This window comes from Kickxella alabastrina (genome assembly GCF_025024165.1).
Source record: "Kickxella alabastrina strain RSA 675 chromosome Unknown BX661scaffold_8, whole genome shotgun sequence".
NCBI lineage: Eukaryota > Fungi > Kickxellomycota > Kickxellomycetes > Kickxellales > Kickxellaceae > Kickxella > Kickxella alabastrina.
Window position 1 is genome coordinate 50,761 of NW_026251479.1, and position 23,413 is coordinate 74,173.

At 44.6% G+C, this 23,413-nt stretch overlaps 12 protein-coding genes across 12 annotated transcripts; 4 read left to right on the forward strand and 8 right to left on the reverse strand.

The window, feature by feature from the left end:
- Positions 1–116: 116 nt before the first annotated feature.
- Positions 117–2,954, reverse strand: BX661DRAFT_209772 (uncharacterized protein; the record flags this gene model as incomplete). The annotated part of the gene is made up of 3 exons (XM_051538705.1): positions 117–1,251; positions 2,420–2,521; positions 2,938–2,954. 3 exons carry the CDS (start codon positions 2,952–2,954, stop codon positions 219–221), a joined length of 1,152 nt encoding a protein of 383 aa, XP_051392346.1. The 3' UTR covers positions 117–218.
- Positions 2,955–5,586: 2,632 nt separating this feature from the next.
- Positions 5,587–7,377, forward strand: BX661DRAFT_95100 (uncharacterized protein). Its single transcript, XM_051539606.1, has one exon. It carries the CDS (start codon positions 5,841–5,843, stop codon positions 7,317–7,319), a length of 1,479 nt encoding a protein of 492 aa, XP_051392347.1. The 5' UTR covers positions 5,587–5,840; the 3' UTR covers positions 7,320–7,377.
- Positions 7,378–7,434: 57 nt separating this feature from the next.
- On the reverse strand, positions 7,435–7,998 carry BX661DRAFT_197628 (uncharacterized protein; the record flags this gene model as incomplete). Its single annotated transcript, XM_051538152.1, has 1 exon — positions 7,435–7,998. One exon carries the CDS (start codon positions 7,996–7,998, stop codon positions 7,435–7,437), a length of 564 nt encoding a protein of 187 aa, XP_051392348.1.
- Positions 7,999–9,637: 1,639 nt separating this feature from the next.
- On the forward strand, positions 9,638–10,655 carry BX661DRAFT_180715 (uncharacterized protein). The gene has a single exon (XM_051535523.1). The coding sequence runs from the start codon at positions 9,933–9,935 to the stop codon at positions 10,452–10,454; it is 522 nt and encodes a 173-aa protein (XP_051392349.1). The 5' UTR covers positions 9,638–9,932; the 3' UTR covers positions 10,455–10,655.
- A 187-nt stretch (positions 10,656–10,842) lies between these two features.
- On the reverse strand, positions 10,843–12,726 carry BX661DRAFT_95106 (uncharacterized protein). The gene has a single exon (XM_051539607.1). The coding sequence runs from the start codon at positions 12,634–12,636 to the stop codon at positions 10,912–10,914; it is 1,725 nt and encodes a 574-aa protein (XP_051392350.1). The 5' UTR covers positions 12,637–12,726; the 3' UTR covers positions 10,843–10,911.
- A 1,099-nt stretch (positions 12,727–13,825) lies between these two features.
- On the reverse strand, positions 13,826–14,364 carry BX661DRAFT_204681 (uncharacterized protein). The gene has a single exon (XM_051538569.1). The coding sequence runs from the start codon at positions 14,157–14,159 to the stop codon at positions 13,848–13,850; it is 312 nt and encodes a 103-aa protein (XP_051392351.1). The 5' UTR covers positions 14,160–14,364; the 3' UTR covers positions 13,826–13,847.
- A 345-nt stretch (positions 14,365–14,709) lies between these two features.
- BX661DRAFT_197631 (glycosyl hydrolases family 35-domain-containing protein) lies at positions 14,710–17,259 on the reverse strand (the record flags this gene model as incomplete). Its single annotated transcript, XM_051538153.1, has 1 exon — positions 14,710–17,259. One exon carries the CDS (start codon positions 17,257–17,259, stop codon positions 14,710–14,712), a length of 2,550 nt encoding a protein of 849 aa, XP_051392352.1.
- A 550-nt stretch (positions 17,260–17,809) lies between these two features.
- On the reverse strand, positions 17,810–18,384 carry BX661DRAFT_193577 (cell division control protein 42; the record flags this gene model as incomplete). The annotated part of the gene is given in 2 exon segments (XM_051537791.1): positions 17,810–18,278; positions 18,293–18,384. 2 exon segments carry the CDS (start codon positions 18,382–18,384, stop codon positions 17,810–17,812), a joined length of 561 nt encoding a protein of 186 aa, XP_051392353.1.
- A 58-nt stretch (positions 18,385–18,442) lies between these two features.
- BX661DRAFT_95125 (uncharacterized protein) lies at positions 18,443–19,029 on the forward strand. The gene has a single exon (XM_051539608.1). The coding sequence runs from the start codon at positions 18,633–18,635 to the stop codon at positions 18,972–18,974; it is 342 nt and encodes a 113-aa protein (XP_051392354.1). The 5' UTR covers positions 18,443–18,632; the 3' UTR covers positions 18,975–19,029.
- Positions 19,030–19,431: 402 nt separating this feature from the next.
- On the reverse strand, positions 19,432–21,202 carry BX661DRAFT_180722 (Cys/Met metabolism PLP-dependent enzyme-domain-containing protein). The gene is made up of 2 exons (XM_051535524.1): positions 20,534–21,202; positions 19,432–20,513 (listed from the first exon to the last, which is right to left on the reverse strand). The coding sequence occupies exons 1-2, from the start codon at positions 21,113–21,115 to the stop codon at positions 19,893–19,895; spliced, it is 1,203 nt and encodes a 400-aa protein (XP_051392355.1). The 5' UTR covers positions 21,116–21,202; the 3' UTR covers positions 19,432–19,892.
- Positions 21,203–21,204: 2 nt separating this feature from the next.
- On the reverse strand, positions 21,205–22,075 carry BX661DRAFT_180723 (uncharacterized protein). The gene has a single exon (XM_051535525.1). The coding sequence runs from the start codon at positions 22,016–22,018 to the stop codon at positions 21,680–21,682; it is 339 nt and encodes a 112-aa protein (XP_051392356.1). The 5' UTR covers positions 22,019–22,075; the 3' UTR covers positions 21,205–21,679.
- A 2-nt stretch (positions 22,076–22,077) lies between these two features.
- On the forward strand, positions 22,078–23,239 carry BX661DRAFT_180725 (TIM21-domain-containing protein). The gene has a single exon (XM_051535526.1). The coding sequence runs from the start codon at positions 22,225–22,227 to the stop codon at positions 22,966–22,968; it is 744 nt and encodes a 247-aa protein (XP_051392357.1). The 5' UTR covers positions 22,078–22,224; the 3' UTR covers positions 22,969–23,239.
- The last annotated feature ends 174 nt before the right edge of the window (positions 23,240–23,413 follow it).

Below are 23,413 nucleotides of genomic sequence, written 5' to 3' on the forward strand. Positions count from 1 at the left end.
ATTTTTATATTGTCCAGAAAGAAAAGAAAATAACAAAGAAATGTAATAATATCCACAAAACCAAAAGACCTTGCTCTCCAAATAGCTGAGTGCATCAATGTCCCGAACAAATGAAGTTTTGTGTGGTATTCTTTTCGACTTTATTGCTACGCAAAAAATTAAAAAAAGGCAATGCTAAAGGTCCTATTTGCTTACTCGCTTCGCTCAAAGCTTTTTTTTTACTCAAACACGAACGCATGCTTGTCGCCTGATTCCCAATTGACAGCACCCTTGATCAAATCATGCACTTCGCTGACACCACCAGTCCATTGTACGCTCTTCACTGGCTGTTGCACAAAACTACCCTCTCTCGCCATACGCAAAATATTTCTCCACATATCTTGCATTTTTGCCTCATGGCTTGCGTCCAAATACCATCTGTTCATCCAGAACCCACGCGCGGAAATATCCTTGAACAGCAGCAGTGAAGTAGGCAGAGTGACTGGTTGCCTGGACATGCCGCCATACGTGACAAGGGTTCCGCCTGAGGATATCAGCTTGGTCATGGCCAGGGTCATTCGGCCGCCGACACAGTTAAAGCCCAGGCGCACGGGTCCGTTGATCTGACCCTTCAGCTGCGCCAAGTCCTTGTCCTTGACCACTATGTCGGCGCCCAAAGCCAAGAGCTCACTCTCCAGCTGGTTGTAGTTCGGCCGGTCTCTCACCACATTAATGGTGCGCACACCCAGGGGTTTGGCCAGTTGGATGACGCTGCGGCCGACACCTGAATTGGCGCCATTTTGGATGACGTAGTCGCCTTGACGCAGGTCGGCAAAGTCCCTGAGCATCCTGTATGCCGTGCAGGGATTGACCTTGAGCATCCCCACGTGAAGCGGATTCAGGCCCGCGTGCCACTCGGATGGAACTGCAGAGACATGCGTCTGGTCAACAAGCGCGTGTGTGCACCATGTTCCAAACTGGCCTGACCTCCTGGGCACAACCCAATCACCAATTTGCAAGCCACTGACGTTAGATCCCAAAGCAAGAACCTTGCCTACGCCCTCGTTTCCACCCACGGCAGCCATGGCTGGCCCTGCGGTGAGTGGAAGTGAGGAAAAATTTCCCTTGACTGGATAGGTGCCTTCAATCTGATTCAAATCCGACGGGTTGACTGGCGCCGCCAGCATTTTTATGAGAACGCCTGTTGGCGGTGGCGATGAAGAGAGTAAAACCTCGGTTGCTTCGAGAACTTGTTGCGGGTTCCCTGGCTCCCTGTATATTGCCGCCTGCGCCCTCACGGTGCTCATATTCCGCATGTACGCTGGGCCGGTTGATCTCATGGATACAGAGCAAAGTCGCGTAAAAGGAGCTGTCATTGTACTACCGCTGCTGTGCATTATGTCGTGTTGGGCAGTAGTGTAGTGTAAGTGTATACAATTGTGTAATAAATAAATATAAAATATAAGGCTATGGAATGAAGAAAGAGATATAAATCCAGAAAAAAGAGACTAAAAAAATACTGCATTATATTTTCGGAATGGTTATGGTCAGCGTATCGCCGCTTCTCGAGGCTGACATTCTCCGCACATCATAAATACCCTGCAGCGCCGTCGTATATTCAAACTCCGAATCCCTCTTCTCCCACCCACCAGCACTTGTTCCACTCTGCACTCGAGCAGCAAAAACCCTCAGGCTTCCTCCCCTCACCTGCACCGAAGGCTTGACGTCCCTAAATACGTCACTCCTCAATGTAATAATCTGCCGGTCACCCAGGACTACTACACCCGCCGGACTGGCCGCTGGCGCTTCGAAAAAGCCATGCATTATGTCCGGTCTACTGGACACCGGATGAGCAGGAGGCCGCTGCTGGTAGAAGGGCGAGTGGTGGTGATGGCCTAGCACTGGTGCATTGTTGAAAGTGTGGTAGGGGTTGCCGTTGTGGTGGTGGATGCGCGGCCAGGCTGAGTCACACCAGGGAGCATAGTCTGTTGTGCGGCCGGGCAAAGTCCTGGAGTGGATGCTTTGGAACCCAGTGTTCTGGGAAAATATATCGTTGTCAAAATTCGAGACTCTGCGTGTCATTATTTAAATGGGGTTTTATTATATAAAAAAATATATATGAGGGGGTAAATTTAAAAATACTGTTTCGCAGAAAAATGCAAAGAGAGAAATAAATAAATAAAAAGAGAGGAGTGCAGGGAATTGACAGTGAGGGGAGGAAAAATTGAATGTCCATCAGTATTTGGAAAATACGGAACAGAAAAAAAACAGGGTTTGCTTAGGTGACGTGAAAAATCTCCTGCAATACACTAAAAGAAAATAATAGGGCCACAAGTACCCTGCAAATCGACATCCTTCCCCCAGATTGACTAGCAACCTAAAAGGCGTTTAGAAACTAATGGCAGTAGACCACTATGGTTGATGATATTAATCAGTTCACTGCTTCTTTTGAAGAGAAGAAACAGAGGAAGATGAATTCTTGCGCACACGCTTGGGCTTGGGCTTTGGTTTGAGCAAGGCCTTGGGTGTCGCTGTAGACTCACTTGGGTTCAGCCAACTCTGATGATATCTTTTGCGTTAAAAATATTTTAAAAATCCCCTGCTAAAAAATCTAGAATTTTGCTATAAATGTCTGGAAATTCCAAAATCCATTTTCAATAGTGTAGTGCACAGCAAGATTTTTCTTAATGTCTCACCGCTAATTTTTTATTTCAAATAGTGCCAATACGATTGTTGTAAAAGAGAACGTGGAGAATCGAGAAAATAATAATAAATTATTATTAGTTTTTGGTCAAAAGACCAAACCCTCTCGTCTAGCTGTCATTGGATTAATAGTGAAAAATAGATTCATTGTGCGAACTATAAAACAAGGACAAAAAATAAAGTTGATGAATAAGACCAATGTCTACTACGTCGCCTTGCCCATAATAGGCTTTATTGTAGACCTGGCTCCATTACCCTATAACAAAAATCATTCTAGGGGCGGTGAGGTTGGGAATTCTTCAGACTTCGGTCTAATTGCCTGGCGGTAGAAGTGTCCGCCCGGGTGTTGGTAATTTACCAATGACATCAGGCTAGCCACTATTGCTAGTGCCATAAGCCCACCCGTCGTACATGATACATTTCCGTCCCTCGTCCATCCTGACATGGTGAACTTCTGTGGCAGTCTCATTGTTGGTGCATGTTACTATGGCAGCAAAGGTCGTCCTTGGCTAGTCCTCATTTTTGATCAGTGAGTGTCCATGTGGATGCTGATATCGTCGCATTGGTCCACCGCAGAGGCTAGCTCCTCTGTCCAGAGCTGCGCGCGCAGGTTTTCCAGGCAGAATGGTCGCGTTAGAGCTCTTGGAATATCTCCCATTGCTCGTCATATGGTGTCCCCCACTCGTGCATCTGCAGTCATAAGGGGGGCTTATAAAGTTAAGAAAGTACGAGAAATAACCGGCCTCTCCATCACAATCGTGCATGCAAACGACGTAGCTAAATCAAATCGGACACGGAGCGCTATATCAAATCTACCTTTTTTACGTGAAAACTCCTGCGCATGCATCTACTTAAGCGTAAAAACTGCATTATTTTTAATCCCAAGCTCAGCTAGACATCTCTTTGGGTTAATTGATTTATCACTGGTATCAGTTATTTGTTTATTCTTAATGTTGATTTCATTAGCCGCACATATATCAATAATCGTATCTGATTGTTTTACTCGGCATTTTTTCTTGTCTATACAAATTGTGATATAGAAGTCGCCATACATGGTTACAGTCTTCCCATTAGGATATAAACGTTCCTTGTCATTTAGGCTTGCTCTGCTTTTATTTTCTACTTCACTTTGTCTATATATAATAATGTCGGCTGGCATAATTCCAATTGATTTGGAAATAACCTTTTTTAAATTTTGTACGTTTAAATATTCAGGCATTAGAAAATGGCGCACACTATGTTCCTTGTAAAACAAAACCGGGATATTAAAGGGGTTCCCTGTATAGTCAAGCACTTTTTGTACCATGTTTTTCTGCTAAATAAATTTGGATGAATAGTATTATGGAAAAGTATATAGTAGTATGAATAAGCAAACTTTCAATAAAAAACAAGTGTGTAAGAATAATATGTTGTGAGGATAAACAAATAAATGTCGGGAATTTTTACCTGTATATATAGTATTTAATATAAATGCTTCCACTGAGTCATTTAAAAAATAGCTGGTCTAAAACGCAACATGTAAATTATAAGTACTAATAATATGTATGTTAAAAATTAGCGCACAACTTTGTTGACTGCAACTGTTCGATTATTTGACATGGTCATGAATGTCAATACTTTACATAAAACTACGCTTTACAATAGCTTTTTTTGACAAGCTGACTGTTATTTTTTTACATGATAGTTCATTTTATAAAGGCAGTCAACACACTCATTTTTTTTACCTATTTGAGACACTATAATGAGGTTGTCACTGAGTTTTGTATTGTACGTTTTTTGTCAGGTGCATTGTAGTATTACTTTTTAATAGTACTGATTTGTATATGTTAAATTAAATTATATTGCATTATTCATTTCACAAAATAGCGGTTTAAATGAGGTGCGACACGGGCATAATTAATCAAATATTCAATTCTGGTATTACCGAAATTAAGTAGGATACACCGTGTCAACTGAAATAAAAATGGAAAGCTGCAGTCAAGCAAAAAATTAAAAGACAGGTAGAAGAAATAAGCTGCAAAAAATTGGAATATTGCTTTGTACAATATATGGCTCTACAGAAAGCTGCTTTTTTCCTCTTTTTAAATTTTTCATGCATAATTTTGCTATTAACAAAATTTTAATAAAAAATAGAAAAGCCAAAAAAGCAATTGCTTTTAACAGGTGCGCTCCCACGTTATTTTTTGTGATCAGAGTGTTATAGTAAGAGGGGGTGTGAGGAGCACTAGTTGTCTAGTGTTAAAAGTTAGGGGTGATTTTATAAAAGGTTTTATTACTGATGTTTCTAAAGTACTACTAGGGGCCAGCCTCATCTTATATATGTGCCCAGTCGCCTTTGTTGTGCACATTGTCCATTGTGCGCTCCGTTGGTGAAAACTGGATCTTCTGCGAGTAGACCGGTATCTTGGCAAGTCAATGTTGTGGTTTTCGTGCGTGTACGCTCATGCGTGTGCATTGCAGAATGGGGAGCATGTTTGGGCATCAATGTAATGCCTTCCTAATCTACGCCTGCATGATCCAATTAGCGTCCTATCAATTGGCATGCAGGCGGAAACCTGTTTCACGATTCTCGACCTCAACACCCACTTCCATATCTTCAGTCTGCGCAACAATACCAAGACTTGACATCTTTTTGGCTTTATCAATCTAATTACTGTGTAAACGAGAAAGGCGAGTGCGGGACCTTGTCAAAGAAAATTAAAAAAGAAATAGAGATAGTGTGCAGCTTAATCTGCTGTTTATTAGGAATTTTATTATGAAACTAATAGTTAAAAATTGGGATACTTAATTTTCAGTTCAGCTCAGTTCAGTTCATCATTGACGGGATACATGAAAAGTAGTGGTTCTTCAGAGCGGCAATCGACATGAATTCGTTATTGCACCGATGACAAGAGTGGGTTGGAACGGCAGATACACATTTATTTTTTGATGTGGTGATGCGAGTTGCTTGCATGTCTAACAAAGTATGGTGAAAATGAGGTGTATGTAGGGAAGGGGGAAGAAGGGAGGGGGATACTGACATATAAACACAACAATTTGAATAAAGTGTAATAAAAATCTAATGCGAGTAATGATGCTATGGATGCCAATTTATACAAGAGTCAGAGGGGGAATGCGGACTGTGATATTCATCTTGATCCATATCGTGATTTTTATCAATGTATCCCCCCTCCCCACATGCAGAAATCAACGAATCAAGAGTTTTTAATTTAATAAAAGCATGTCTAGGATTAAAAAAACAAGTCCATACCATTTACTTTTTTAATTCTGTCTTTGTTTATCCATCGCCTTTGTTGTATTCTTCTTTATTAAATACTTGCTTTATTTTTTTAAAACTTCATTTGTTTGTATATATGGCGCACCAACCAGCCGTATGCAAATTGACCTCAGGTTGGGCAGCGACTTTGCATTTCTCTTTCCGGAATGCTCTCGACTTGGCTCGTCCGATAACCGCAGGACGCCCATCGTTCAGGACGTACTCAACCAAACAGACGCGCCAACAAACCGCACACAGGGTCGGAGAAAAAAACACGCATGAGTATGAAAATCCCGATCCAGAGGCATCTTGGGCCCGGCTGGCGCACACATACGGGCGGCTGAGCACAGGCACACTTCAACAGCTGGCAGAACAATCTAGATCGAAAGCATACAGGCATGCTGAGCTGAGTAGGGCGATCACACAGGCAGCCGGCGGGCGGTTTTTTGACTTACGGCGCGGGCGCAGTGACTGGGAGGCATTGTCCGCCGAGTTCAATTTATCAATGGCCGAGTGTCTGCAGCTCTTCGACGGTTCACAGTCACCAATCGAGGCGCGCAATATGCCGTGCGCACACAAATGGACAAACGAGGACCGCCGTGCGCTATGCACTTTGGTCGGCGACACCTTCGGGCACATGACGGCGGACAGCTGGCGGCTGGCGGACACATACATGAATACGCAGCAGACCATCTGCTTCACCGCACACGGGTTCTGGAAGAAACCGCATTTGACAGCCGGCATCTACGCGGAATTCCGCATGCTGCGCAGCTCAGGGCTGAAATGGAAGGAGATCCGCGAGCAGTACGCGGCGTACTACAGGAACGACACCAGCATTGCCAGTGCCTTTTACCAGCACAAGTCAAAACACCCCAGCCTTGGATCATCCGCCGCTGCCGCTGCCGCCGCCATGTCTGCGTGGCAGGCGGCCGACCGCGCGCGCATTCGCGAGCTCATCTGGCACCACCGCGACAGCATCGACGCCGACTCCCTGACGCAAATAGCCAGCGCTGAGTTCCCCGACAAACCGGCAGCATCCACAGCTAAACTGTGCTGCAATCTTTTGTCCGAGGCCAAATGCAAGCCATTGGGGCAGGACGCGCTGAGGCAGCTGCGGCTGCTCGTCCATGGACACGGCGAGGATTGGCCGCGGATCGGCGCTGAAATGCAGATGCTTCCAGAGCGCGCGCAGAATAATTGGGTCAAGTATGGGAAGGCAGACGAGTACGTGGGCGGGTGGTCTGGGGATGAGCTGGAGAAGCTCCGATACTGCATTGCCCGCGACATGGCACCCAGCGAGGCTGCTCGGTATATTGGAACCAAGCTGCCCAAGCAGTGCTGGTACAAGATGCGCCGGATCCAGCGCGCAGGGCAACGCTAGTAGAACCGAGCAAGTGCCTCTCTGCAAGGAAGACGCTGGCTGGGTGGGTGGGACCTTTGGTGAATTGATTTGATTAAATAAAGTATTGATTCATGTTGCATTGCATTGCATTGTGTTATATTGTATTGACCGTACGTGACCTGCGCATCCACAGGCGCTCTTCGATCCAATTGATCGCACGGTACAGCATCCCGGCGCGGCGTGGCACCACCACGCGCATGGAATCACTCCCATACCACGCACTGATTCCGCCGGCATCGCACTGCTTCGGCAAGTAAAACACTCTCCAGTACACCCTCCACTGCTCGTGCACATGGACGCCCTCCCGGGCATCCGTCCACCGCCTGCGCGCCACCGCCTTTGCAACAACAGCCAATACCTTGTTGTGCTTTTGCACGCGAATATACCGCGAAACACACGCCGGCAGCCTCACTGTCACTGTGTATGCTTCGGGTGTGGCTGAGATAAAGGTGTGGAAGAAATGTGCGGTTTCGAGCTCAGTGAATGGCGTCCAGTTGCTGTCAAGGATATGTGGGCATTCGCCGGTGGACGGGTCGACGATGCGTCCATTGAATATGTGCGTGGTTTTGGTTTGCGGTGCCATGTTGACGACAACGACGCCTGACTGGCGCAGGGTTGAGACGAGTTTAAGATCACCCCGCGTGTATATGTTTCGCATGTAGGTGTGTATGTGGTTTGTGTTTTTTTTTGCTTTTGGCTTGACGGCAAAATAAAAAACTACGTGTTGGCGGATTAACAGTAGCAAAAATAACAGAAATGAAAAAACATAGTTAAAAGAATGAAAAGGATGTTTGTGTGTGTGCGCGTTTGACAGGCATTTTGTGCTTTGCTTTTTATATGGCCATGGCCATGTTGCTTTAATTTTCTCGTCTGTATACCAGAGCACATACACAGTAGAGCAAAATGGGGGGTTTGCAATAAAAAGCAGCGGAATGAACTGTTGCTGACTTGTCCAGGTGGTACGTGCGGCAATTAAAAACATTTTATTAATACACATAACATAGCACAGGCATGTGTCACAACACAACAGCACACAATACACGAGACATTGGATTAATGGCAATACAAAAACCGAACTGAAGAGGATGTCACAAGTTGGTCATTTCTTCAGCCTTGGTGTTTTATTTTTTTAATGGCTACTTATCCTCAAAGTCAACCATTGCGCTGTTATTATATTTCTTGTATGTATTTGCATGTGCCAGGCTATGCCACATGTTTATTAAGGTCTGCCTCCCCAGCAATTCCACTGCTGCTGTTTGAAGTTAATGCTGAGTGTCCATGTATGTTTTCTATTTACCATGTGAAGCAGTAGTGCATTGACATTTCTCTTCCTCTCTATTTCCCTTTTTCCGCTCAGCATTGTGGCACTACGGTGGGCGGGAACTCATGCCTACTAGCCACGCACAATGCAATACAATGATCCAGTTCCTAGTCCCAGTTCCAGTTCCAATCCCAGTATCGGTCTCAATCCTGTATTTAGAAGCAAAGGGAGAGGGAGAGGGAGAGGGAGAGAGGGGAGGAATTGAGCATTTGCGACCGATTGACATGCAAATCAATTTTGCTTTGGATATCTACAAATATCAATATGCTGATGCTTCTCGCTTCTTTTTTCTTTTAGACACACAATGATAATAAACATGAGTTTTTCTGATTATCGATAGTTTTCTTTGTACTTGCGCGTCCTCACATGTATGTACGAAACGGCTCTTTTTAATCTAGTTTATATTTGATGTATATAGCCGTGATTTGCCAATGCAAAAGAAAGAAAAAAGGTATTGCCGATCATAAAATACCTTTTTTTAGCGCAAGTGATGATCACTAGGGACATAAAGGATATGACGGGTTTTTTGATTTTTTGATTTTTTTGGAGCTGGCTTCTTATTTGCACCCAATTGCTTCTTTTATTCTTTCTTTCGCTGACCTGTTCTATAAATAATTTTGCTTTTTGGACGCACATATCCGCATCGTTTATTTTTGGTAGCGAAAACTACACCCTAATTTCTCCTTCATTTGCGGCACTTTTTTTACCACGTTTTGCGTTTATTTTTTCTTCATCCGCCAAGCTACACAACTGCACAAAAAAAAGTAAAAACCCAATGGCTTTTCACTTCTCTAATGCAATGTGACAAACTATTTTGTTAGCGAGAGAAGTGAAATAAGTGGGAATTGCGATGGTGCAAGAATAAATCACAAAATAATAAAACAAATCCGGTTTTCCCACTCAAACAATAGAAAACCTATTGCTGGTGGCAGCAGCAGAAATAAATCGAAATACAGTGCAGATGGCACATTTCCCCCCCCCTGAAACTTTCGAAAACAAACAAACAAAAAAAGAATAAATAAGAAAGAACGGTGAGCATAAAGTCCAACTTTTTTGTTTGCTTCCTTTGTATAATAATCTTACGGCTTTGCCCTTTTCCTCTTTTTTTGTCATTTTTTTGCACTCTTGGCAATTTTTTTTTCTCTCTCTCTCTTTTACTTATATTTTATTTTTTGCTCGATTATATTATTTATTCCACATACTCACCCGCACTCAATCCTTTTATATTCCACTCTATTACCAAACAACAGAAACAACAGAAATCTTTGCCAATGAAGCTTTTCGCAGTCTCCGCCATCGCACTGGCCACATTTAGCAGCACCGCGTTTTCCCAGGCTGACCTGGTAGCTGACGCAGGCACCATCACCAACACGCAGTCCTTTGCCTCAGCTGTCAAGGACCAGTGGGTGAACGTATACTACAAGGTGAACCAAAATATCTTTGATTTGAAGTTTGCCAACAAACCCGCCGAGTACTTTACTGCCACCTGGCTTTATGGCACAGACCAGCTTCCGGCCTCGTACAACCCGACATGGGCACCTGGGTTCCTTGCCCGTGCCCAGGCTCTGCACGAGAAAACTGCCGGTGTGTCAGAAGATGAGTCGTCGAGAGAGGAAGAGGGTATTGATAGTGAGGATTCTTCAGAGAGCGATGGGCTGGACTCGGTGGATGACGATGACTCATCGTCGGCAAGTAGCAGCAGCAGCTCGTCGGCTTCGGCTGGACGCGGATACGCTGGGGTGATGGGTGCGGCCTTGACTGTTGCGGTTGCTGCTGCGGCGGCTATCATGTAACGGGGGTTTGTGTTATTTGGATTGAACAGAACTGTTTTGTGTGTGTGTCAATTTTCCACTTATGCCATTAAGCAAAATGAACTGCTTGCACTTGATATTTGACACACCATATCCTCCTCCTCCTCCCCCTCTTTTTTAATGTTTTATTGTCACTTATAGCTATGCATTCAATGTTTATTTTAAATAAAGTTGCTCTTGTTTATTTATTTTTTACTTGGTTGCATAATGTATGCTGGCTGATGCTGTTTAAAGTTCTCATTGAAAAGAAGTTTGGTTTTCGGAAGCTAGAGACAAAAAACACGCAGTAGAAGAAAGCAGTAAACATCAACCCAGCCAACAAAAAAGAGAGAAGAAAACAAGTATTGTGCGTTATTTTGCACTCAAATGGACAATATTCCCACCCAACTTTTTATTTTTAGCATTAACCAAATGACAATATATATAAACCCTTTTAATTCTATTTACGAATATACCGCGTGAAAACATCAGTGTATAGCATGAAAAGCACCTCGTCCTTGAGCTCATCCAACAGCGTCAACGGATATTCGTGCGAGTTAATTCCCTCAGTAACGCGCCTAACCACAGGCTGCGTGGCATTAACCGACGCGTACGAAATCGGGTCAACAAAGACAGCAAAAATGTCGTCAATCTTTTCAATCAGAGCTGGCGGAAACTGCAACACCCCACTTTTGTCCTTATATGGATTGATTTCAACCGGGCACTCTTTTTTGACAGTCTCCAGAATGCTAACATTGATACCAGTGGTGCACCTGCCGCCCTGTGTAGATGCAGCGTAGTCTAAAGCCAACGAGCTTGCAGCCATGCTTTGGGCCTTATGACGCCGGTTAATGGAATCCACCATATTGTTGTACTGCGCATCTATTGACTCCATATGTGCGTCCGTATCGGGGGACGGGGGGATAATCTGCGATAGGCCTGAGCCCTCAGTCTGGTTCTGGTTCTGGTCCTGGAGAACAGCCACTGTGCGCGCCTTTAACGCCTGGTACTCCTCGACAAATCCAGTCAGCTCGGAGCAGAAACACGAGACCGCAAACATGCGGAATTTCTGATACTCCATAGGATCATCCAACATCCGATTAAATCCAAAGCGGCGGCCCTGGCTAATATTCACTGTGGCATGAGCATCGGATGGCAGCAAATTGATTCTGAACGGCAGTATCTCCTGGCTCTGAGATATTTTAATATGCTGCATAGAGCGCAGCAACGGGATAAACACGGATGTGATGTGGATGAGCACAGCAAAAAACCAGATAAATGATAGGCCGGGCCAGATCTGCTGCGTCTCATGCAGCACGTTAACCCAGACAATTGTCACTGCCATGCAGACGACGCCGACGGTATCGCAGATAATCAGGTCGTTGCGAATCCCGTACGCGTCGTTGTCGCGCCAGACACGCCACAGAATAACCGGAAAAACAACGAAAAAGTACAAGATGATGATGCCCGTGACTGGGAAGAACCCCCACATGAAGAAGCAGTAGATGTTGACCGGCCGCATGGCAAACTGCTTATCCGTGATGTTAATTACCAAGGTTAGGATGCCGCCAAGAGCCATGATTACGCTAATGTAGATGATCAGCATGCGGTCGGTGACGTACGGCAGCAGCCGCTTGTACTTTTCGAGCTGCCGCGCCTGGCGCATCCTCGGAACTGAGTCGGCCATCATAAGGACGGAGTCGACAGATCCCGTGATGGTAACATGGCTTGCCGGGTACGCTGCCTTGGCGGACTGCCCCGTGGACCAAATTTCCATCGACTGCATCAGCTTCGGGTCCCGTGTGGACAACTGGTTGCTGAGCTCATGCACCTTGTAAACAACCATCAACCGGAACGCCCGTGCGGAAATCGCAGATAAGGTCAGGAGAAACCCAATATTGAACAGCCACAGTTTGCCAAAACACGCCCAGTCATTAAGCGCCGCTGTTGCTAGGCCGTTGGAGCCAATGAGGAAGCAGCCCATGGCTTGTATTAACACGAGCTTTACGGAGCGCTTTTCTAACCCGCTGAGCTTGTTTCGAGAAATTAGTATGAAGAGAATGAGCGTGGATATGACGAATACTGCGTAGATGGCAGATACCCCGGACATTATGCCGACACGGATACGATAGTTTGTTGAACCCGGTACCCAGTCTGGGAGAATCTCGGGTGTGGACGAGCCCATTGTGCGTAAAAATATATATATATGTATATATTATATGTGTGTAAATTAAAAAATATATATAGAAAAATAGTTTCGCCAAAGAAAAGAAATTAAAATAAAAAATATTGAAATGGTGAGAGAAATACGGAGGATGCGGCGGGCCCGAAGATATTTTTAGTACAGGTTTTTATGCCTACTACCACTACAGAAAAAAGCTAGAAAGAAAATATGAGAAGAAAAAAGAAATGATAGGTAAACCGATAAATAAAAAAACAAGAAAAACTATATTTGCTAGTGTGAGATGGGTTAATTAATTGAGGTACACAAAAATAAAAAAGGTTAACCGATTGACACTTGCAAAAAAAATTGATATACCATGTGTGCTTGGATTTACACCTTGCTCGCTGCAATAACGACAGAAAACAAGTAAACATTAAAATAGGAAAGAAAATATACTAATAAACGTGATTTCTCTTGTTGCATTTTAAAAATTAAGTATTTAAATTAGTAAATAAAAATAAAAGTTGGGGGTCGATCAGATCGACATATTGATGTCCGATATTTTTTTGATAGCTGAAAGTGGTTTGAAAAAAATAAGTGTAAGGGGCGAAAATAAATGAAAAATAAATCAACGCAAAAACAGATACATTAAAAAAAGTATTGCGTTTAGTTAGTTCAATTCTTGTTAAATTGGCGCCTCAATACTGATAGATTTTCTCCATTCAAAAATTTTATTATAGTATAAATACAGTTTTTATAGTGGATTTTTTCTTTGTAATATTTTTTCTATTGCATACAAAATCCACAATGCGGAATGCAAGTAGTACATGTAAACAAGAAGTGATCACATCATTGATTTCGTCATATACCGGATTGGCAGGGCTAAGTGTATTTTTGTGTGTTGTCTGAATTGTCTGAATTATCTATGTGAAAGTGGTTCAATGGTAATCTAATCCTTTCTATCCACGAAGTAATTAAAAATAACTGCATTTAGTATGTAATGAGTAATTTTGCTGGTTATAATAAATATTAATTTGAATGAGACTACGAGAAGAGCTAAAGAGCGCACTATCTAGAATTCGCTGTACGCGTGAAATATCATAAACATATTTCACGCGTCTGCGCTATCACGTGACTCGGCCCCATTTCTGATGTTACATAGTACCATAAAAAATTTATTAAGATTATATATTAATTAACCAAAATAAAGGTAAATCCAAAAATTTTAAAATTTAAATTAAATGCTCCATAACAGACCTAACCCATTGAGCAGTCAATTTAGTTGGGGCCAGGGTCTGATGGTTAGCCTTAATCTGATTTGCGACTTCCTCGGAAACCTGCTTCAACACACCTCTATCCACATATTCCTTGAGGATTTCAAAAAGATTGTTAACTTTGGCAACCAAAGCATTATCGTCTACGCTGTTTTCCAGAGTTTCAAGTACTGCTTTGGCACTTTTTTGGTCGCGGCGAGTAATAGTGATACTGGAGCTAGTAACGGCAACTGTGCAGGCAATGAGAGTGAGAAGAGTGGAAAAACGCATGATTTGGTGGTGTATTTAAGTACAAAAAAATATTATTAAAAGAATAGTTTTTTTATAAACTGTAATATAAAGGTTAGGTAATATTAAAGACAAGATAAAAAACAGGAGGCAGAGAGGCAGAAAGACAGAGAGACAAAAAAATTATATCCTGCTATTGACTATGAGTGAGGCTGTAGTTTTTATCTGTATATTAAAAAACATTTTCAAACAAAACTAAAAAATAATAATAATAAAGTATTGTGCAAATAGAATATACCTGTAACCATTATCTGTGTTAAAATGTCAAAAATTGTTATTATTTGAATCGTGAAACAATATATCAATTTTGGTCTGCACAAGCGCACTATACAAAGGTGATTGTGTTGAACAATACAGCATTTTTTTTGTATATGCTCTCGATATATTAGTTTCTTGTATTATATAAATGAAATAAAATGAAACGGAAAAAGTGCACGTCGCCACTGATTTTTTTATTAGAACAAATGACTAAAAACACTATTAATTACTAATTATTCATCAGTAATATGGAACGCAACTACAAAACCACTGTTTAGTCGCGCAGCCTGATCGGCGCATACTCCCAGCGTTCAAGCCATCCCCTCACAGCCACAGCAAGCGTCCCAAACACCCCAAACACTGCAGCAACAAGGCAAACCCGTGTAATCGCCGTCCACAAAGCCGGCCTATCCCGCTGCACCGGCTTCTCACATACTGGCGACAGAGAAACCCTACGAGCAACAGATATTTTCTCCGGCTCACCCGTCAGCTCTTCAAACACATACAGAGTATTCCTAACAGACACTTGGCCCTCCCGCGGCATACGCATGTAGGAGCGCGGCAAGTGGTAGTACTGCTGTGAGATCTCACCGCATTTCTGGCGACAAACCCTATCGGGCCAAAACCAGCCACCATAGTTGCACAGCTGGCAAGCAAGGTGGGAGCGCTTAGGCGGCGCATGGCGAATCCAGTATCTGCCCAAATGCTGCCCGTTGATCCACAGCTGGCCCTTGGTCATTGACGACATGTCGATTGCGTACCGCGGATGGCCATCCGAGTCTTTGGTTGCAAGTGCCGCTTCGTTGGTTAGAAGAGCCTGGGTATCGAGCTCAATGGCGTACCAGCGCAGCTGCGACCCACGCCCAGATATGGAAATTTGGGAATCGTATGGCTGCCATGAAATTTTTTCGACTACGGCATGGTCCAGGTCAACGCCCTCAAGACCTGGCTCCATCAGCCATTTCCCCTTGGTAATATCCTTGCCGCAAAAAACAACTCTTCCGAGCAGCCCACGACTATACGCCTCCATATTTGCCTGGTTGTGCGCCATGCCCATGGTCTGGGACAAAACAGAAATGGTCACCACCATATCTTTATCATGGCTGGCTGCTGCCCGCACAACCACCGATTCAGGAACGTCAAACGTAAAGTTGGCCAGCCTGTCCTGCTGTCCGTACCGCCATTGAGTGAATTGATCGTTAAAGTACACAAATGCCACGTCCCCGGCATCCTCGAGCACCAGGGTTGGCATCTTGGCGCAGGATTCGGGCACCCGGACTGTAGTGCGGTACCACAAGTAATCAGACGCATCGTCGGTAAGGTTGATTTGTTCCAGCGGACGGTCAGCCTCGATGCTCATGGTCGGCGGCTGTGGCAGCTTGACAGTGCGCCACAGTATCTCCTGTGACCGAAGCACATTTTGAGACTCACTGATGGATTCAAACCCTGCCGGGTGCCTTTGCGCGTGTTGAACGGGTTTGGACAGCGCTGCGGTGTTGTACAGGATGGTGGGCAAAACCGTGTTGGAAGGGCGGTGGACCAGCGTAACGGACCAGCGGCCGAGTTTGATGGGCAGACCATCAAACACCACGTCGATGTCGCTCTTGGGATTGGTGTTAACCAAGAAAGCCAGATATTCAGACCCAGGCTTGCCGTAAATATGTGCCATGGCTTTATCGTTGTTATTGTTAGTCCCTGACACCAGTCTCTGGGCAACTGGCACAGTATTTCCAGTAATCATATGGGCATTGTCCAGGAGGTGTTTGTGCAGCTCGGCAAGATGCAGGTACTTGGGCCAGTTCTCCAAACCGTACTCGTCGAGAAACCCGTCATAGTCGTAGGACGTCTGGATGAATGGGCCTGACGAGCGGCCAAAATTAGTGCCTCCATGGTACATATAGTAGGCCACATATGTGCCGCCATAAGCATACCATTTGGCTACCGCATACGCAATATCCTCAATGGGCCGGTAGGGCGCCGGCTCGCCCCAGCGCTGAAACCACCCGGGCCACATCTCTGTCCACATGTCGGGGAAATCCGGAAACTGGCGGTGGTATTTTTCGAGCTCCTGGTCGCAGTAAAAGTTATTCTGCGTCGGAATTACGTTGGGCACCGGAGAGTATTGGTGGCACATGATCCAGGGCACAGTGAGGTTAAATGCGCCGGCAGTTTCGCCGCACCACCTTGCATACCTGTCGCCGTCCCTTCCGAACCGCCACTGATGGTCGCCCAGTTCGTTCTCAATCTGCATGCCAATGATGGGGCCGCCCATCTCGGGCATATACGGCCGCGCAACCTCAACAACCTTGGTCACAAAGCGCTTCATCTCGCGCATAAACGCCTCCGAAGTGCTCCTATAAACCACATCTTCTTCGTGCCGCAGCCACTGCGGGAATCCACCGTAATTCCACTCGGCACAGATATACGGGCCAACACGCAGCATGACGAAAAGGCCATTTCTGCGCGCAGTTTCGAGAAACAACGGGAGGTTGGCGCGGTCCGTGGTAAAATCATAATGGCCCTTGGTTTGCTCATGGATGTTCCAAAAGACATATGTGTCGATGGTATTGAGGCCGCCGAGTTTGGCCTTTTTCATTAGCGAGTCCCACATGGAGGGCGTGCTGCGCGGGTAGTGGACGGAGCCGGCGGTCAGGATGCGCGGCGTGTTGTCAATGAGAAGACCGCGCGTGGAGTATCCGACAGTGTAGGGGTCGCCGGGAACCTGGCGCTCGATGGCCGCATGTGCGCCAGTGCACGATGAAAGAATAACGGCTAGGGCGAAAAAGATATAGGGCGGAGGTAGACACAGAAACAGCATATGCATTGAAAATAAATAGATAGATAGAATGAAAAATAAATAAATAAATGGAAATGGATTTAATAAGAAGTGCTGGCAAGAAGAAATGACAGGCCCAAAATGTCAGGTTTGTTCAATATCGTCTCCCAATATCACGCTGTATGCTATGTGGGAAAACAAACGGACGCTGCGCATTTACTTATTTATTTATTTATTTATTTATTTGTGTCATGCGCTCCAAGGCTCGTCGCCGCTTTCACACTTGACACTTAAGTTTTTCACATGGATAAGCATGATGGGATAATTAAGCAAAAGCATGTTTGGCATTTTAACGAATGTAATGAAGAAAAATTGATATATAAAAGTAAAGTAAAGAAATAGAAGAAAAAGGGTAGCCCAAAAAGCAAAAAGTAAAGCACACATATTGATAAAAAGGAAGAGAAGGAGAAAAAGAAAAAGAGTGAGCGAGTGACAAACTATAAGAAAAAAGAGGCGAGAAAAAAGTAGCAAGAACATCATTAATTCTTATTTTCTTCTTCTTCTTCTTCTTCCTCCTCCTCCTCCTCCTCTTCTTCTCTTAGAGCAGCAGACACTTTGACTTTTTCTTGACAGCAGGCGGCTCCAGGGCAGCAACAATAGCCTCATCAAAGACATTCTTCAAACCCTTCTGGGTCAAAGCCGAGCACTCAACGTACTTGACAGCATTAAGTTCTCTCGACAGCTTCTCTCCCTGATCATAGTTGATAACATGCTGCCTATTCCTCGCCAACCTCTCCTTTGTCACACTGTCCTCGCGCAAATCCACCTGAGTTCCAACAATCAAGCAAGGCACACCGGGACAATGGTGGTGGACCTCCGGAAACCACTTCTCCTTGACGTTCTCAAAGGATGCCTGCGAAATGACCGAGAAACACACAAGGAAAACGTCGGTTTGCGGGTATGACAGTGGACGCAAGCGGTCGTAGTCCTCCTGGCCGGCTGTGTCGAAGAGTCCGAGCGTGTATGGGTCTTCTCCGATCATCACTGTTACCGCTAATTGTCGAACACTGTGGGCACGTACTCGGACGGGAATTTGTTTGTCGTGTACGAGATTAGGAGACAGGTTTTGCCAACCGCGCCGTCACCGACAACCACGCATTTGATAGTCTGCATTTCCCTAGTAAAGCAAGCAAGGATAAAGTAGAAAGGAGGGGGGTGAGAGACATTTAGATTGAAAGAAAAGGCATCTGTTGGAATTATAATCTCGATTTCGGTGGTGGTGGTGGTGCATTCAACTTACTCTTATTTTGTTTTGACTGCTTCTGTTTTATTCTGTTTCTTTTTGCTCTTGCTAAATCCCAACAAAAAAATAAGAAGAGAAACTAGAATTCAAAAAAAAAACAAAAAAAACCGAATTGGAAATGAAAAAAGAGGGTTTAGAATTAGCAAAAAAAATATATAATAGAATATTAAAAGGGTGTATTATGCTAGGGTTGCTGGTTTTGTTGAAGAAGACTACGACAACGTCCTTTTTTTTTTTGTTTTTGTTTTTTATGGTAAAAAATATATATAATAGTATGCTGGTAATAAAAAAATTGACGAAAAGTAGAAAAATATATATTATAAAAGGAAAAAAAGGGGGAGAGGAGCGAGAAAAGATGAACAGAAAGCAAAAACAACAACAAAAGCAACAAGCAGTCTGCGAAGAAAGAAAGAAAACAACAACAAAGGAGAAGAAAAAAAGAAAGAAAAATGGGGGGTAGGAGTGATTACAACAAAAAAATTGCAATTTTTTTTACTTTTTTTTTTTTTTTTTTTTTTTATTTATTTTTTTTACTTGCAATAGAATTCAACCCAGCAGCAAAACCACCGATGATGATTGATAGTTGATAGCTGATGTCTGCCTAAGAAAAAAAAATAAAATGAAACAAAAAGTGAGAAAAGAAATTGCATATGCTTAAAAACATTTATCAATCAATCAAACACAACTCGACTCGACTATCATGCGTTCACTCGAAGTAAAATAAATAAATAAATATAAAAAATCTTTTAATTTTTAAAAGTAATTATTTTACTATAAAAAGGTTATAGTTTAGTTTTATTGTGTTTGCGTGCTGCTGCTGCTGCTGTGATGTTGCTGTGTTTTAAACACAAGAATGGATCGCCCAAAACAAAAGCTGTGCTGGGTTTTTTTTTGCCAATGAGAATGGAAAAGAAAACAAAAAAAATGGATGCTAATTTTACAACTCAACCCTTATCCCCTATCCCCCTTTTTAGTTTCTCCTTTTCATCCCCCTCTTCCGCCTCCGCTTTTTCTCTCTCCCCACATACATTCATTCACTCATTCACTCATTCATTCACTCATACAAATCCCTATCCCCCTCCGCTCTTTCTATGCGTGAGCCTTGAATTTTTTAATCACCCCCTTTTGCAAAGGAAAAAAGAAAAATGATCGGCCAAGATCTCTAAATACTGTTTTTTGCTGTTTTGGTACCCGCTCGGACAATATCACGGCAAAACCATTAACCCAAAAATAAGAGCCTTTTTTGGCGTACTCTTCGGAAGACTGGGCCGCACATGGGCCATGCCATGAACAAAAGGTGATTGTGATTGCTCACCATTGAATTCTTTGTTGTCAATAAAAAATGCTCCTTTATTCAGCAAACAGGGATTCGGCTTTCTTACAGCTTGGCGGCCTTGCGCTCAGACACCTCAAGGGCCTGCAGGGCCTGCTTCCAGTCCTTGGCCAGGTCGTCAAAGCTCTCCAGACCAACGCTAATGCGCAGCAGGGTCGGCTGAGCCGAGCTATCCCATCCGTAGCGCCAGTCAACCAGCGACTCAACGCCGCCGAGGCTCGTCGCAAAGCGGTGCAGGCCCAGCGCGCGGGCAACAAACAGCGCCTGGGACTTGGACGCAAAGCTCACCGCGAAAACCGCGCCAAAACCATTGGGGTGCTGCAGGGCAATGTTGGGGTTGCACTGGGCACCGTTAAGCTGCAACGACGCGTGCTGCACCGAAGCAATATGGCGGCCAAGCGACAGCTGCTCCTCGCACGGCTTGTGGCACTGGGTGGTGATGGCCGAGCGGCGGATGCTCTCGAGGAAGGAGACCAGCCGCGTTGCGGTCACCGACTGCTGCTTGACGCGCACAGAGAGTGTGCGCAGCGAGCGCAGAAGAAGCCAGGTCTCCAGGCTGCCGGTGCCCAGGCCCAGCACGTACCGGGTCTCGCGCAAGGCGACAGCGCCGGTGGCTGCGCGCACGACGACGACGCCGGCGAGGAGGTCGGAGTGGCCGCCGAGGTACTTGGTGCCGAGTGCACGACCACGTCGGCGCCCTGGCGGAACGGGTAGCTGATTGGGGGCGGTGCCAGCGTAGCATCCACGACCAGCACCGCGCCAGCAGCATGGGCGCGCAGCGCATATGCGGCAATGTCCTTCACCTCGCCGGTGGGGTTCACCGGCGACTCCAGCCACACAAGGTCAACGCCATCGTACGAGCACTCTGACCCAACCACCTGCACATTCGGCACCAGCGCGCGGTACTGCTCAATGACCTTGCGGACGCCGAAGTAGCTCTCGCCCAGCGCGATCTTCTTGGGCTTGTACTGCAGGAGAACGGCCAGGGAGGCGGTGAGGCCTGAGCCGTAGAGGACGGCGTGGCCCTCGGTGATTGTGCTGAGGACGGACTCGGCCTTGGTTGTCGTCGGGGTGCTCTCGCGAGAGTAGGCGTAGCGCTGGTCGGGGCCGTAGTTGCAGGCGTCGACTGTGGTCTTGGCGTACTCGAATGTCGTGCTGACGCTGATCGCCGGAGCAACGTCCGAGGTCACCTGGAGGTGAGCATCGGCGTGCAGAGCTTGCGTGGACAGGCAGGCGGTATCGTACAGAGGGTTCTTGATCTCGACCATTGTTTGGAATTAAGAAAAGTGCGTGAGAGCGAGATGAAAAAGAGATGAAAAAGAGATGAAAAAGAGATGAAAAAGAGATGAAAAAGAAAAAGGTTGTGCTTTTTTACAGCCAGAGAAGTGAGAGCTGAGTCTCACTTGCTCGGTCTTTGGATCCTTTTATACGGGAATAATCCTTCGGCCATTTCGTTTTCGCCATTCTTTTTTCGTTGAGTGGGAGGCATTTGCCGGGGGTCGGGTCGCCCTTTGAAAGAAAAGCTCTTTGAAAGAAAAGGAACGCTCTTTTTCTATTTAATTTGCTTCCTGATGTTGTAATAGTTGCATTCATTGGTCAAGAGCCTCGAATAGAACAATAATACAAGAGCAAAGGCGCACAAGACTCCGAGTTTGAATAAAAAACTTCTGCTATCTGTGCCTTTATTGTTCTAATTTCTTATTTATTTGCCGGATAAGGGGGAGCAGTTCTAAGGAACCCTTTACACTTCAATGTGTAATAGGCACGTTCCGCTTTTGTCGGCAATTTAACACTGCAACTGTCTATTTTTATTTTTATCTTCCTTGTCCAGATTAATTTGTTGGAAAAAATATTCCCATCCCACAAAAAAGAAGCGGGAAAAACCAGCTCATTTCCCACATTTGTGACCCGGAACCCCCTCTCGTCATTCCAATATGGATTGTGCTTAGAGCCACAGTTTTTTTGAGTGCTCCTGTCCGTATCCTGTTCTGAACCTGAATACCATTGGTGCACGCACATGGCCGAAAGAAACAGCAAATGAATGGGTGAGTGAGTGAGTGAATAAGAGAAAACAACGCATGCAACGCATTCGATCTCTGCTTACGTCGTCTGCGCAGCCATAAAAAAACAAAGAAAAAGAAATGGTATCTCATGCGCAAACACACCCGCATCCTAAGCGCTGATTTCTTTTAGATTAAATTTAAAAATTCAAAATTCAAAATCATTCCATGATTAACAAAGCCCGCCGCTATAACCTTGCTAATCGTTATTTCTTTCGATTGGCTCTTTTTCTGTTTTGTTTCGTTTTTCGCATTTTTTATTTACAAGTTTTCTCAAATTGACAGCCATTCAAATTATTGTTTTTTTTTTTAAAAAAATGAGTACAGTTGCCGTGCTCAAGCTCAGCAAGCGGCTCCTAAGCCAGCGCATAACCACCGCCCACCGCTCGATCCCATCTGCACCACACATCCTCCAACACCGGCGCCCCTACACCACCGCCAAGAACGCTAAACCGATCTCCAGTGGCCGCATAGCGCAAGTGGCCAGCACCACCGGTAACCTTCTCCTAGTAGGCAGCGTAATGACCCTCTTCGGCTACCTAATGTACACGCTCTACGACAACCTTCTTTCAGAAAGCGGCACCACACACATCTACAATAACAGCCTGGATCTGATCCGAGCCCACCCGGAAATAAAGAAACTCTTCGGCCACTCTGTTGCTGGATTCGGCGAACCCACCCACGGTCAGAGACAAAGACAACGGGCTATAGCCCACAACATATTCGAGGATTCCCAGGGCAGGCAGAGACTGACTATGCAGTATTATATTAAAAACAGATCGGACAAGAATGCTGCTGGGTTGATTGGCGTGGTGAAGGTGGATTTGGCTCAGTCGAGGTTTACAAAAGCCTGGGATTATAATTATATTGTTGTGGATTTGGTTGATAAGGCTGATGGGGGTGTCCGGGGGAGGGTGGAGGTTTTGGTCACGGATGAGTTTAAGAGAGAGGTTGAGGTTAGCGAGAGTGAGAGGAAGAAGAGGAGGTTTTCGTCCGAAAACAAGGGATCGTCGGATGGTTCGTGGTTTAGCGCTTTGAATCCTGCACATTGGCGCAAATAACTTTAGGTTTCACATTAACATTTTCAATGTGTGTATAAAAAAATTGTTTGTGACTTCTCCACAACAAAAAAATATGACGCCTTCCTTTATTATTAGGTTAACCTCAAAGCCACGCGTATCTGACATTGGTACATTTGTAAAAATAAAACCAAGCTATTTATTTTGTGGAGTGATTCTTTTTCTTCATTGCAGGATCAAAAAAATATTTAAAATAAGGGAATGATGTATTGAATTATCAATAATATAAAAATGTTTTAAAGGCATATGAACTACCCATTAGAAAATAAACAAAGAATCAAGATACGCATGGAAGTGTTAGTTTTTACACCATTATAAATTACAATTTTTTTTAAAAAAAATACAAGGCGCATATGAACCTGCCATCAATTGAAAATTATTATTCCAATATAAATACTGACCGACAACCCCATCTCTCTTCATTCAT